Here is a 13,898-nt window from a genome sequence, read left to right as displayed (position 1 = left end):
GATTAAAACTTATTTTGGGCCCAAATTCATTTAAATTTAGATATTTCTAGGTTTTTATATCAAAATAAATATAAGTATTTGAGTTATTTAGTTAGGTTTCAAATTTCATTTCAGAATACTGATTTAGATATTTGAATTTTGATATTTTAGGTTTTTCAGATTTTGTTGTTCAAAAAAAAAAGGTTTTTCAGATTTTTAAGATTTTTGAACTTTCAGATTAATATTTATTTCAGATAATAATCACAACCTAAAATACCATCCTACAAAATCAAATCAAATATTTTTTTTTTATAAATTAGGTATAAATATAGGGTTTTCAGATTTGATCTCAGATTGAGTTACAAATGTTCATGCCATAGACTGGATATCCAAAAGAAGACTATCCATGTATATTTGAGATCCAAAAGCCAATGTCCACCCCTCGAACGACAACACAAAAGGCCCATATTTCTGAAAATGGGCCCGATCGATTCAACTTCGGCCAGATCCAAGTCGGGTTAAATTAGGGATCCGAATTACAAAACCGAATTAAAGCAGAGAAGGGGAAGTAGGGTTTTTGTTTTGTGAAGAAAAGTGAAAGAAGAAACTTAAAGGAGCCAAAGCCGTTACCTTTGCTTTCTCTCGCTTCTTCATCCACCAGAAACACTAGAAGACATGCCTAAATCAAAGAGAGACAGACCAGGTCAGAACTCTTTCATCTCTCTATTGTCTGAAACTGTAACATCTTCGTTAAGTGAGCTAGAAAGCTCTATACTTTATAGCCGCCGTCAAGGGTTTAGGGTTTATAAAGATATTTTAGAGGAACCCTTTTGCATAAAAGCTTAAACCTTTTGCTTATATGTTCGAATCAATTGATGAATGCTTTGTTGTGTATTGCTTGCAGTCACTTTGTCAAAGACAAAGAAGAAAGGAAGAGAGCACAAGGAGATTATTGTCAATGGAATCAGAGAGGCTGTTGAGAAGTATTCATCTGTCTATGTTTTCTCTTTTGAGAACATGAGAAACATCAAGTTCAAGGAGTTCCGACAGCAGTTTAGGCACAACGGAAGGTTCAGTTTTCTTTTCGTCAAAGACATAAGAAGAGATGGTTTTGTCTTTTACTCTTTGATTTATAATTTTGGTTTTTTTTTTTAATTGGGTTTAGGTTCTTCCTCGGTTCGAACAAAGTGATGCAGGTTGCTCTAGGTCGTTCTGCTTCTGATGAAATGCGTCCTGGTATCTTCAAAGTCTCCAAGGTTGTGTACTCTTCTTCTCTTACTTGACCTTTTTACTGTCAGCTACTTATGTTTGTGGAATGTTGTTTCAGATGCTTCGTGGTGATGCTGGACTTCTTGTTACTGATATGCCAAAGGAAGAGGTCGAAAGGTATCTACCTTTCTCTTGAATCCCTTCCATGTCTCGTTGTTGCAACTGTTGACAAAGCTTTCTTCATTGGCAGCTTATTTAACGCTTATGAGGATTCTGACTTTTCAAGAACCGGAAGCACTGCAGTAGAAACGGTTTGTTGTTGATTAGAACTTGTTGTGCCATCTCTGCATCTCTTGCTAGTTATTGAACAACTCTGTTGGATTGATCAGGTTGAGCTGAAGGAAGGACCTCTAGAACAGTTCACACATGAGATGGAACCGTTTCTGAGGAAGCAGGGTATGCCTGTTCGACTTAACAAAGGTTTGTTGTCTCACCATTTTCAGTTTCCATCTCTCACTCAATACACTACTAGTTTGAATGTAATCTTGATGATTCGCTATGTAGGTACGGTGGAGTTGCTCTCCGACTTTGTAGTTTGTGAAGAAGGAAAGCCTCTTTCGCCAGAATCTTCTCGCATTTTGGTAAATAAGAATCTCTATTACCAAAAGCCTTTCATACGTGTGTTTGTGTTATGAAAAAATCTGCTTATGCTTTGGTTATTGTAATTACTTGTTGCAGCGTCTGTTGGGAATCAAGTTGGCTACTTTCAAACTCAACTTAGTCTGCAGATGGAGCCCTAGTGACTTTGAGCTTTACCGAGAAGGCTTGGATCTCTCGGACGTTGAAACCTCTTGAAAAAAGCCAAGATTTTTGATGATCAACTCTTTTAAGTTTCTTAATATCGTATTATTCACCAGGGTTATGCTTGTTCTGTTTGGTTCTTGGTTTGCACTTGGATGTTTTATGTCAAAGTTTGGTTGCTTTAATGTTTGTAGAATACCAAATTATCATCGTGACTTCCCTATTCTAGTATTCTCGACTGTAATACAATATCAAGCTTAATATTTTAAATCTTATTTTGCTGTTATTCAGTTACATTATTGAATCTGACAAAAATGCAAGGTTTACAAAATTTCCAAAGTTTGGCATGTCTATTTATGTATCTTGGTGGATTGATATATCAAATAATTGGGCCTTGTATTACGGCTTACGGACTTGCCTGCCCAACAACAAATGTAGAATTTATTCTCTTTATTTATACAAAGTTCCATACCATATATTTATCCTTAAAAATTTGCTTTTTATATTTTGTAGACAATAATACATACAAAAACTGTAAATTTGTGGAGATGATGAAGTGACATGAGATGTCAGATGAGGGTGTGTTGGGCATTAAAGGAGAAGCAGGAAAAGTGAAAAAGTGAGAGCAGAAATGAAATCATGAAAGTGAGGGAAAAATCAGGTGAGAAAGACTGAAGCCTGACTGACTCATAACCACCATTTTCAATCTTTTTGGGCACTGAAATCCATGTCGTTTCTTTTCTTCTAAAAGGCAAACGACAACCACTTCTGCTCTGAAACACTGCATTTACTCTCCTCTCCATCTCTCTCTCTACATCATTGCACATCTTTCCTTTTCTCTCGTTGACACTGATTTTGGCTTTTTCATGATGGATGAGCATCTTTTAATGTTGTTCTTCCCATTTATAGCACATGGTTTCTTTTTGTTTTAGTTAGTTTAGCCAAATGAGACAGCGTTTGTTACAATAAATTTTTAGAAAGTTGAGTTAAAAAACCATTTAAAAGTTAAGGATTTTGAACATATCAAAATATGATGGTGATAATAGAATGCCTTTTTCAGTTCGCTTAGATAACTTAGATATGTACATAGTTTTGTTTGTTAAAGTTAATATAGGGTATCTCAAATTTATTGAAAATGTCTACACTAGTCTTCAAGGAGAGATAGTTGTAGTCCGCGAAGAATCCTTCTCTCTGAAAATTTAAATAAGGGTCCAAAACATGGTTCTATATCCGTGACCTTAATATTTAGTATTGTAACTGAGATGTTTGAAACAACTTTTGACTTTCTATGAAAGCAAACAATTTTTTTTTACCCCATGGTCAATTGACGTAAAATCATATAAATTCTTTTTCCGTAAAACCAAATACATTTTACCCCAATGGTTTATCCTCTTTATAAACTAAAGGATCATTAGTAACTAAGTTTTTTTCTCGACGGACAGGTTTGCTCCACGTTTCTTAATACATGTATTTTTGAATTTTCTAAATAGATTTGCCTCTTATAGCTAGTGTAAAAGACAATATATTTTTGTTGATGAAAAGTTTAAAACATATCCTTTTATCAAATGGCATCTTATAAGATTCGGTCTTTATGAGAGTGAAAATGATTTCTTGTTAAGTCAGACTGAGACTAAGCTACAACTACGAGAATGTAAAGATGGGAAAGATAAAAGAGGCGACTCGTAATCATATTTTATTAGGTGTACATCAATCATCTCCACCAGATAATGCACAAAACTTTGAACTCCATCAAATTTTTCTTTCCAGTTTAATGCAAATTACTACTGTGCTTCCCTCAATCAATGCTCCATTCATTTTTGTTCTCTAGAATGGTCCCTTAGTTTATAAAGTGAATAATACTAGCATTTTCTAAAACATTATTACTCCTACGATAGCTTCCATAAAGAAAAGTTACAACTTACACCAACCAATCAACAAACACCACACCATTACGACCATCTTTTTGTTAGAGACATTTATTAATATCAACGTAGCCAAAACCAAATATATAAAACAAAACAAAAAAAATATAAAACAAGGAACAAATATCCATAACAATGAAATTTATAATAACCGGAAAAACTTTAACCGATGTTCCAAACAATTCTCGGAATTTTCAGTGGACACAAACGATGCATAGAGTAAAAAATTGATCCACAATATGGTAACCACTAATACCATCATTTCATTAAAAACTATTAATGTTGTCTTTTGCCCTTTGTGTGAGTTTATGAAGAAGTATTGAATCACTCGGCTTCCCCTTCCGTTGTCGCCGAGGAAACATAACACGTAACAAGAGACGACGTACTCTCATCAGCCATAACGGGGAGCTGGAACAGATCCTTGCAAGAATGGCAAGTGATCTCCAACATTGTTGCATTAATCCTCTTTATTGCTTCTTCTCTAACAACATGAGCCTTCTCCAGCTCGGCCTTCGCTTCTTTCCTTATATTCTTCGCCTTCTCAAAATCCACTTGTGCCATCTCAATCTGCCTCCTCGCTTCTTGTCTCATTTTCTCCGCCCTCCTCGCTTCCTCAATTGCTCTCTCCATTGTTAAACTTGACTCACCCTTTTCGTTTCTTTTCACTTGTGTTTTCGTCATTCCTATGGATAGTTGAAGCTGGAGGTTCTCGAAAGGAGCTGATGAAGCGAAAGCTAGAGACTGTTGATGGGACGCTTGTGGTGATCTTAAGAAAGGAACTCCATGCAATAAAGGGTTAATGCTTGGGGTTAAAAAGGTTCTTGATGGAGTTGCATGGCCCTCTGTGTTCTGATGTAGAGGACGGTGGTTGGTGGGTTGAGGTCCCCGGATGGTGCAAGTATCTTGGTGCTCTATGAAACTTTCAACCCTGAAAAAAAACCAGGAAAGAAAGAGTTACTATTGCACACATATTTGTTTAGTTGATAACCAAAACAAACTGAAAATTAGGGTGTACATATATATACGGTCTAAAGTCTAAACTTGAATGATAATAGTGGATGGAAATAGGGTTTAAAACATTAGGGAAAAAAATGCTTGGTGGAGTACGTACGTAATCAAAGACAATAATATATATAAAACAAAACTTAGTTGTGGACTTAGGTATCTTTGGAAAGGGATAATGTGATTATAAGACTTTTTAGTTTGTGTGATAAATTAATGCAACAAAGTGTGGGTAAAGGAAATCTGTAATGTTGTCAATGTGATGAGATGACATATTAAAACATACTACTATCTGATTAATTTAATTATTTAAAATAATCATATCTGACAACACTCACATACTGACCTTCTATTGGTAGGTTATGTCAAGAATATATCCACATTCAAAAGAAAAATAACAAATCTTTATGCATTATAGATAATAGATACACACCATTCTAAAAAACATTCTTTCGTTTAGTTCAAGGATTCCAAAATTCCTATTACATACTTTTTCTAAACAGTAAAAAATTGTATAAATTAATTATCAAGAAAAAACTTCGAAAAACCAAGAAATTCAATCATCAGCATATTAATTAGGGTTTTCCGCAGAACTTAATTTTTTTAGATGAGAGTACAATAAGAAATGATGAACCTGGAGAAAACGCGGCCGCAGTCGCATGAATGACCGCGTGAACCGCAGGTTTTGAGATGGGCTTTGTAGTCAGATTGAACAGCGTAGCCTTTTGAGCATCTCTCGCAAACCCATTGCTTGATGACGCTGTGTTTCCTGCGGAAGTGCTTTTTGATTCCAACCAGATCTCCGAGGGCGTGGCATGGGTCGTGGTGCAGACAAGTTGGCTCAGGACACACGTAGACTCTCTTTCTCACCTCCTCATCTTTCTTCTCTCTCTTCAGAAGTTTCCATGGTACTTTATGCCTTCTTCTATGCATCTGGAGGTTCTGATCCCTCTGAAAGCCTTGGTTGCAGATCTCACACACGTACCGATCTGACTCTAGCAGGGTTCTTGGGGATAAAGATACAACATCAGCATCTGGATCTGTTGGCACCGATACACAGGACTATAAATGATTATATTGATACACAAAAAAATAAAAATCTTTAGCTGAGTATCAAGAAAGCCAACCCACAATATTATCCTATCTAAAAATCATTTCGAATATCAAGAATTTTTTTCGGAAGTTATGGAAATCCAAATCTCAATAATTAAAACTTTACCTGAATTATTGAAAACCTAATAGTAGACAATACATATTTTCAAGAAAATAAATATAAATTATTATAAAAAACCTGGTGTCCCTGCTGGTCTCCGTTTCCTCTTATTAATCACGGCGGCTCCATTGATGGCAAGAAGAAGATCGGGAGAAGAGGAAGAGGGAAAGTTCTGATGGTTGTTGTTTTTCTCGTAATCTATCATCGGTTGAGGTTTATAATAATCTCCTTTTATTTTATTTTCCCTTAACGATGGTGGTATTAGCAGAAGCGTACCGATTACTTTGTGACTACTGAAAAAGAAAAGAAAATCAAAGAATCTTTTGTTTTTTCATGTCAAGAGATTAGAGATTGTTTCTCTTTTTCATCTTTTATTTGGTGGATAGTGCTGTCTCAGCTTTATCTAATAGAAGAAAGATAGATGAGTTAAGAGGGAGAAACAAAGGTTTTTGCTTTCTGAAATCAACTTTTGTTTCAGCTCTCTTTTCCGAGGCCTAAAAGTTTATTTTTTACCCCTTTTACTCTATCTTATTTTCCTGAAAAAGGTTTCTTTTTCTTTTGTTAATTGTTTCATTGACCTACCACCTTACCTGGAGAAGCCATTGCATGGTCTTTGATTGTTTTAATCTTCTTCTTTACATACATTCATTATCTTCTTTCTTTCTCACTGATTATGTAAATGCATACACATATACACATACACACACATACATGTGACCTAAGGACATCTCCAACCTCATTCTATTTTTCACTCTAAAATAGAGTTTAGAGTATTCCAATAGTACTCTATTTTTCACTTTATAATAGAGTAAAAAATAGGTTTACCCTATATATAGAGTAACTTGTTTTTTTTTGTTCATCACCGTATTTTCTACTCTATAATAGAGTACTATTGGAGCAAACTCAAACTCTGTTGAGTTACTCTATTTTAGAAAAAAAAAATATAGTAGGCCATTGGAGATGGTCTAAAAAAAACATGATTGAGACTAGAGCCCACATAGATATTTGGAAAAGAAACAAAATAACATCCCATTTTAACAACAAAACAAATCTAAATCATTATTATATTTCATATTACATAATCTTCTTCTCCACAAATTACTCTTTAGTTAATTTACAAAAAAAAAATTACTCTTTAGTTTTCAAGTTGCATTATCAAGAAAATTATTAGTTAAGGACTCGTGGGAATTTGGATATATATATTTTTTATTCTCGACAATTCACGCCCCTTTCATGTCTGAATCCGTATTTGTGAGGAGCGAGACCACTAACGTCAAAGAGATAATATCATTTCACCTATTATCAATACGTTTTTTTCAGTTGGCCTTTTCAAGAAAAAAAAAACGTTTTCAGTTGGAAGTTTATGATTTTTAATATGGTATAAGAGTTAACTAGCTAGGTCCATACAGGTAGATACAATCGATCCAAAAATATGAAGAATTGATTTATTTCGACATGAATGAGAAAAAGGTACTCTAGATCGAAAGTTATGTTAGGAATCTTCTATTAGAAATAAGGAGCAACAATAGTATACGAATAAAATGTATTAATGATGCCCAATACAAATTTTATAAAAAAAAAAAAAAAAAAAAAAAAAAATACAAATTTTATAATGTTGCAGCCAGCAGGTACGTAAATAAAGGGACGACTTAAGAATTTTAGTTCTGGAAGTTGGACGAATAATTACTTATTATTACGTTTGTCGTGTGCACATAATCAACTCATGTTTCTGTGTGGGTGAGGAACGTAAATCGAAATCCATACAATGTGGTGCCATTATACGAACAGATCATATCACTACAAGAAAACACGCCGAATTCCGACGGAGATTCCGACGGACGACACAGCCGTCGGACACTTTGGACGGAATTCTGACCGATTTCCGACGAAAACAAAAAATCTGAAGTCGTCGGAATTCCGTCGGCTAATTCCGACGAATTTCCGAGAAAACAAGGGTCGTCGGAATATTCCGACGACTTTTCGACGATATTCCGATAAACAATATAACCGTTGTAGTCGTCGAAAAGTCGTCGGAATATTCCGTCAAATTTCCGACGATATGCCGATGAAAAGATATAACCGTTACGGTCGTCGGTATTCCGTCGGTATTTTCCGACGAATTTCCGACGAACCAAGTGACCGTTGCCGACAAATAAATATGACCGTTTTATAGCCGTTCGAGATTGAAAAATACTGACGGAATTCCGACGGAATGCTTTATATCTGTCGGTATTCCGTCGGAAAGTCGTCGGATGTCCGTAAGCAATTTCCTATAAATGCAACCCCTCCTCATTCATCTCATTCACACCTCATTCTCTCTTCTTTCTCTTTAGTCATAACAATTCCGTGAAAATCATGTCTTCAGGAGCTTATTATCGTTCGTGGATGGATAAACCTCATTTGGATCCCAACACTAATTTGCTTACGGAAGAATACGTTCAAGGAATTGGAGAATTCATGAGGCTTGTTCAACAGCAACCGGATGCAAAAAGTGGTATGTTAAGATGTCCCTGCTCTACTTGCAATAATAATAAGGTTATAAAAGAATTTGATGTTTGGACTCATTTGTATATGAAAGGGTTTTCACGTAATTATAAAGTTTGGTACCTTCATGGGGAAACTGGTTATGAATATGGTAGTACTAGCGAACCTCAGCCTGTTAGTGAACTTCAGCCTGATATTAGGTTAGAAGAACCTAGAACGGATATAGATTATGGTGTAGGTACTGAGCAGATGGTACATGATCATTATAGAGGGGAAGAACCAAATCCCGAATCTAGGAGATTTTTTGATATGTTAGATGCAGGAAAACAACCTTTGTATCAAAATTGTAGAGATGGTCATTCAGTCTTATCATCTGCAACTAGATTAATGGGTATTAAGACAGACTATAATTTGGCTGAAGAATGCATGGATGCGATTACTGATTTTGTCAAAGGTATTCTACCTGAGGATAACCTTGCACCGGGTTCATACTACGAGGTTCAGAAACTTGTAGCCGGTCTTCAACTACCGTACGAAGTGATAGATGTATGTATTGACAACTGCATGATCTACTGGAGAGCGGATGAGACACGAAATGTATGCAAATTTTGTGGGAAACCTCGTTATCAGGAGACGAGGGGAAGAGTTCCGATCCCGTTCAAAAGAATGTGGTATTTGCCTTTGACGGAAAGATTGAAGAGGTTGTATCAGTGTGAGCGCACAGCAAAAGCAATGAGATGGCATGCAGAGCATTCCACAAATGGTGAGATTAGACATCCTTCAGATGCGAAGGCTTGGAAACATTTCCAGTCAACATATCCAGAATTTGCGGAAGAGAGAAGAAATGTTTATCTTGGATTATCTACTGATGGTTTCAGCCCGTTTGGAAAGCATGGAAGACAGTATTCTCTATGGCCAGTTATCGTGACCCCGTACAACTTACCGCCGAGCTTGTGCATGCGACGAGAGTTTTTGTTTCTCTCAATTCTCGTCCCCGGTCCAGATCATCCTAAAAGATCACTAGATGTGTTTCTTCAACCACTGATATATGAGTTGCAACAACTATGGGCGCATGGTTTTGAGACATACGATGTTTCGTGCAAAGAAAACTTTCAGATGCGGGCAGTACTTATGTGGACAATAAGTGACTTTCCAGCATATGGTATGTTATCTGGATGGACAACACATGGGAGGCTATCATGTCCATATTGTCAAGATGACACCGATGCTTTCCAACTAAAGAACGGAAGGAAAACGTGTTGGTTTGACTGTCACAGACGATTTCTTCCACCTGATCATCCATACCGCAGGAGTAAGACTTCGTTTACGAAGAACAAGCAGGTGTTTGATGGTCCACCTGAGGAAGTTAGTGGGGAAAATTTGTTGAAGCAGTTTAGGGATTTTGATGCAGAAAGGACGCCAGATGTAGGTGGACATGAAAACATTCGAGTCAGTGCGGTTGGAGAGCTACATAACTGGCACAAAAAGAGTATTTTCTGGGATCTGCCATATTGGAAGACTCATCTATTGCGGCATAATTTAGATGTCATGCATATTGAGAAGAACTTCTTCGACAATCTGATGAACACAGTCCTTAACATCCAAGGTAAAACGAAGGATAATTTGAAGTCAAGGTTGGATTTAGTCGATATCTGTGATCGTTCTGAACTTCACGTTGATGAGAACGGTACGGCCCCTTTTCCCATTTATCGGCTGGATGGTGCTAGAAAAGAAGAGTTCTTTGATTGGATTACAGATAAAGTGAAATTTCCTGACGGATATGCATCAAATTTGGGGAACTGCGTTGATAGAAGCGAAGGAAAGTTTAGTGGCTTGAAGAGTCATGATTGTCATGTAATTATGCAGCGCCTCCTCCCGTTTGCTTTTTCAGCATTATTGCCACGTAATGTTCATGAAGCAATTGCAGGGATAAGTGTTTTCTTCCGCGACTTATGCAGCAGAGTAGTGACTGAAGAGGGTATTAATAATTTGAAGACAAACGCACCAGTCAGCATGTGCAACCTTGAGAAGATATTTCCTCCATCATTCTTTGATGTAATGGAACATCTTGCTATTCATCTCGCAAGAGAATTGGAACTTGGTGGTCCTGTGCAGTACAGATGGATGTATATTTTTGAGCGTTATATGCATCATCTGAAGAAGATGGTCAAAAATCAAAGCAGGGTGGAAGGATCTATAGTGGCACAGGTGATCAATGAAGAAACTGCAATCTTTGCTGAAAATTATTTTCCACCAGAAGTGCATACAAAACACCGAAGACCTGCTCGGCATGATGACAGAGGGGAGAGAGCAACATATCATGTTACTGTCCCAAGCATGTTCAAGGAAATAGGACGACTTAGCGGAAAATTCACGAAGCGCAGACTTACGGACACTGAGCACGCTCATTTGCAAACATATTTGCTCACCAACTGTGAAGATGTTCTACAATATGAGAGGTAAAAATATTTTTTCATTTACATTGTTAGATTAATATTCAATAAATTTATTTCATATTGATAATATTTTTGTATATAGTGTATATATGGCGGAGTTGCGTATGACTCACAGGCATGCAACAGAAGATGAGCTTCAACAACTTAGAGATAACGGATTTGCTGTGTGGCTTCGTAGTTATGTGAGTCATATATCATATTACCCTATGCAAATGAGTAGTTTAAATTTAATATAAACTAATTAACTTTTCACTCATATATGTTTTTAATTTGTAGGTGAATGATGGTTTGGCCAGAGGTTTTGTGTTCGATGATTGGATACGCGAATTTGTGCAGGGACCAAACTATGTGGTCAAATCATATCCAAAATTTTGTACGCGAGGATATGCATTCACAAGGAAAGGTCATTCTAAGACAACATATGATGCTGGTGTTTCATCTTCTTCCGGTGACGATGTCTACTACGGCAACATAAAAGAAATATTGGAAATCCAATTTCCTGGAATGGTTGGATTGCGTTGTGTAGTATTCTATTGTGATTGGTATGACACCACCCCAGATAGAGGAGTGAAGATTGATGCGTTTGGTGTTACATCAGTTCATTCGCGGCGGAAACTTCAATACTATGATCCCTTCATTCTTGGTTCGCAAGCTGATCAGGTATGTCAATCTATTCATAATTTTTTTCCAATACAATTAATTAATGCTATATATTTTACTAATATTTGTATAATTGATATGTATAGGTATGTTACATCAGTTACCCTCGGGTGACGTACAGAGATGATCCATGGGTCACTGTAACGCAAATCAACCCAAGAGGACGAGTGGATGGAACTTCTGATGATGATGAACCATTGCAACCAGAGTCTACCAGCAACGCCCAGGCAGTTGAAGATTTGGCAAATGTTGAACTCGTTGAGGATTTGACTGAGTTTGGACTTGATGCTGTTGTACATTCGGAACCAGAAGCTGAGGTTGGGGAGTTTGATGAAGATTCAGAAGATTCGGATTAGTTTTTTTTTTTTTTTTTTTTTCCATTTGGTCCGTCGGAAATCCATCGCAAAATACCGACGAGATAGCGACGATAAAGAGTTTCATGAAAGTCTGGAGATGTCCTCGGTAATTCGTCGCAATATACCGACGACATCCCGACGAACTAACAGAGTTCGTCGGAATGTCGTCGGTATAGTGCGACGAATTACCGAGGACATGTGTTTTTAAAAAGTCCTCGGTAATTCGTCGCAATATACCGACGACATTACGACGAACTCTGTTAGTTCGTCGGGATGTCGTCGGTATATTGCGACGAATTACCGAGGACATGTGTTTTTAAAACATTTCCAACATAAAAATCTATAAATTTATATGCCAAAACTATGAAAATAATACATAATAAGTGTTTAGTATAGTATTAGATCGCAACCGTTCAAATATAACAATTCATAAAAATATTTATGTATGCATATCACATGTTTTCATAACATCTCATCTTAACACTCATATACTTATACAATCACATTCATCTAATCTTACACTACAAAAAATGTTGTTGTATAAATTCGTGTTATCAAAACATTTCTACTGTTAAATCTTTATGAAAATACTATATATATTATCAAAGATTTGGATTTTGCTTTTAGAAACTTGTAACCAACCCTTAAACACTAAGTCGTCAGTATTCCGTCGGAATGAGTCGTCAGTATTCCGTCGGAATATACTGACGAACTTAATTCCGTCGGAATTGTAATTTACCCGGGAAAACCAAACCGCGTGAAATTTTCGCGGACCGCCAATTGATATATATTTAATGATACCGACGGAATACTGACGAACCCGTGTCCGTCGGAATTGTTAAATATAATTACTCATCTTCTTCCTTCTTCGTTATTTCCGCCTCCGGCTCTCTCTCAATTCTCTCCGCGATTTCTCTCCCTTTCACGGCGATTCCGGCCGTTCTCGAGCCCCCATCACCGGCGGCCCCCATTCCAGCCCCCAATCATCTTCTCACCCTCATATCTCTTCCCCAAACCCCAAATCATGTAAGAATCATCCCAACCTTGTTTTATCCCAATTTTTTAGGGTTTTGGAAGTTAGATCTCGGATTTTAGGTTGTTTGATTGAAAATTTTAGGATTGAATGGATAGTTTAGGATATATAAGTTAGGATTGTTGTTTGGATTGTTGTTTAAGTTTTTTTTGGAATTATTTTGTGTTTTTGTTAAAATTCAAAACGTTTTCCTGTTTTTAAAACGTTTTTTGATTTTTAAAAACGTTTTTCAAGTTTCCAATAATAAACTATGTATAATAAAACGTTTTTAAAAAATTTTAAAAATATTTAACAACATTTTTCTATAATTATAAAAATTTATAATTTTGTATACATATATATATATATATAAATCATGTATAATAAAAAATTTTAAAATTTTAATAATTTTTTACAAATTTCCAGTAATAAACTATGTATAATAAAACGTTTTTTTAAAATTTTAAAAATATTTAACAACATTTTTCTATAATTATAAAAATTTATAATTTTGTATACATATATATATATATAAATCATGTATAATAAAAAATTTAATTGTTTTTTTTAAACGTTTATAAAACCTTTTGTAAATATATAAATGAAAACATTAAAAATAGAAATGGTTTGAAAAGATTTTTGATGTATTAATTTTTTTTAGGTCCGAGGATGTACCCCGCCCCGCAGCCCGTCTTCGACGTAGTTCGGTGAGCAGTTCCCGTGCATCGGGATCGTCTCACGAACAAAACTCGGTTCCCGCATATATTCCCGCTCCAGCTCCCGCTGCCCCTCCCGCTGCTGCTC

The 13,898-nt window shown here is 36.1% G+C and overlaps 3 protein-coding genes across 3 annotated transcripts; 2 read left to right on the top strand and 1 right to left on the bottom strand.

Moving 5' to 3' along the window:
• The first annotated feature begins 500 nt into the window (after positions 1 to 500).
• On the top strand, positions 501 to 2,275 carry LOC103835442 (mRNA turnover protein 4 homolog). Its single transcript, XM_009111617.3, has 8 exons — positions 501 to 682; positions 884 to 1,049; positions 1,145 to 1,235; positions 1,307 to 1,365; positions 1,439 to 1,499; positions 1,578 to 1,668; positions 1,753 to 1,829; positions 1,927 to 2,275. Exons 1-8 carry the CDS (start codon positions 655 to 657, stop codon positions 2,041 to 2,043), a joined length of 690 nt encoding a protein of 229 aa, XP_009109865.1. The 5' UTR covers positions 501 to 654; the 3' UTR covers positions 2,044 to 2,275.
• Positions 2,276 to 3,968: 1,693 nt separating this feature from the next.
• Positions 3,969 to 6,584, bottom strand: LOC103835441 (protein indeterminate-domain 16). The gene is made up of 3 exons (XM_009111616.3): positions 6,205 to 6,584; positions 5,548 to 5,953; positions 3,969 to 4,839 (listed from the first exon to the last, which is right to left on the bottom strand). The coding sequence occupies exons 1-3, from the start codon at positions 6,329 to 6,331 to the stop codon at positions 4,236 to 4,238; spliced, it is 1,137 nt and encodes a 378-aa protein (XP_009109864.1). The 5' UTR covers positions 6,332 to 6,584; the 3' UTR covers positions 3,969 to 4,235.
• A 1,548-nt stretch (positions 6,585 to 8,132) lies between these two features.
• LOC103864271 lies at positions 8,133 to 13,055 on the top strand. Its single transcript, XM_033276430.1, has 4 exons — positions 8,133 to 11,069; positions 11,149 to 11,248; positions 11,343 to 11,726; positions 11,813 to 13,055. Exons 1-4 carry the CDS (start codon positions 8,482 to 8,484, stop codon positions 12,080 to 12,082), a joined length of 3,342 nt encoding a protein of 1,113 aa, XP_033132321.1. The 5' UTR covers positions 8,133 to 8,481; the 3' UTR covers positions 12,083 to 13,055.
• The last annotated feature ends 843 nt before the right edge of the window (positions 13,056 to 13,898 follow it).

The sequence above is a fragment of the Brassica rapa genome, chromosome A08 (genome assembly GCF_000309985.2).
Source record: "Brassica rapa cultivar Chiifu-401-42 chromosome A08, CAAS_Brap_v3.01, whole genome shotgun sequence".
NCBI classification, from domain to species: domain Eukaryota; kingdom Viridiplantae; phylum Streptophyta; class Magnoliopsida; order Brassicales; family Brassicaceae; genus Brassica; species Brassica rapa.
This window is presented reverse-complemented; position numbering and strand designations above follow the sequence as displayed.